Source organism: Nannochloropsis gaditana, assembly GCF_000240725.1.
Source record: "Nannochloropsis gaditana CCMP526 unplaced genomic scaffold scaffold366, whole genome shotgun sequence".
NCBI lineage: Eukaryota > Eustigmatophyceae > Eustigmatales > Monodopsidaceae > Microchloropsis > Microchloropsis gaditana.
In genome coordinates, this window is record NW_005803587.1 from 578 (window position 1) to 1206 (window position 629).

General features: G+C 49.0%; 1 protein-coding gene across 1 annotated transcript in view; it reads right to left on the reverse strand.

Annotated features, from left to right (window-relative positions):
* Positions 1-533: 533 nt before the first annotated feature.
* NGA_0421900 (cytokine-induced anti-apoptosis inhibitor fe-s biogenesis) overlaps positions 534-629 on the reverse strand; it is a gene marked incomplete at its 3' end in the record, with an annotated part of 1315 nt that continues 1219 nt past the window's right edge. The window contains exon 3 of the mRNA XM_005854854.1: positions 534-540. Within this exon, the coding sequence (XP_005854916.1) occupies positions 534-540 (7 nt within the window). The remainder of the gene's footprint in view (positions 541-629) is intronic.

A 629-nucleotide genomic window follows, 5' to 3' on the forward strand; every position in this document is an offset into this window, starting at 1 on the left:
TTTCTGGTGAACCAGCATTACATCTTTGTATCCTTGTCTTTAATTAGCCATAGATTATCTGGAGTGCAAGCATCCCACAAGGCTCGGTGCAATGCATTTTTGTCATTAAAAAACCAACCTCGGAAAGTAACGGCCAGGTCGAAGCCCGTGGCCGGTCTCGCGGTAGGGTACAGTACTCGTCGCACACACGAACGACGCCGGGGGTGGCGGCTTTTGCACTGAATCGTCTCATATATTGTCCTGTGAGGCAGCGGGAATGTCTGCTGCCTTGTTATCTATCTCAAGTGGTCTCTATCGGCAGCGGTGTCTAAGTATCTAGGGCTGAGAGCTTTCACACCGGACGCATCGTCAAGCCCTAATACTGGGCTGCAATGATCATCCATCGAGCATACATGTGATCTGTTTATTGATTACTGCGGACATTCAACCCATCTCCTTTATTTCTTAGCGCCGAGGCATGTCAGATGATGTCCGAGTCCGCAAGCTCCAGCCTATCTACAATGCGCTTGATGCGCGGAATTACAAGATGGCCATCAAACTCTGCGGTAAAAAAGACATGGAGCGATGGGACATCGTCAAAACCCTCAAAGCTCATGCCTTGGAGAGGATGGGAATTTGTTTACGTAACT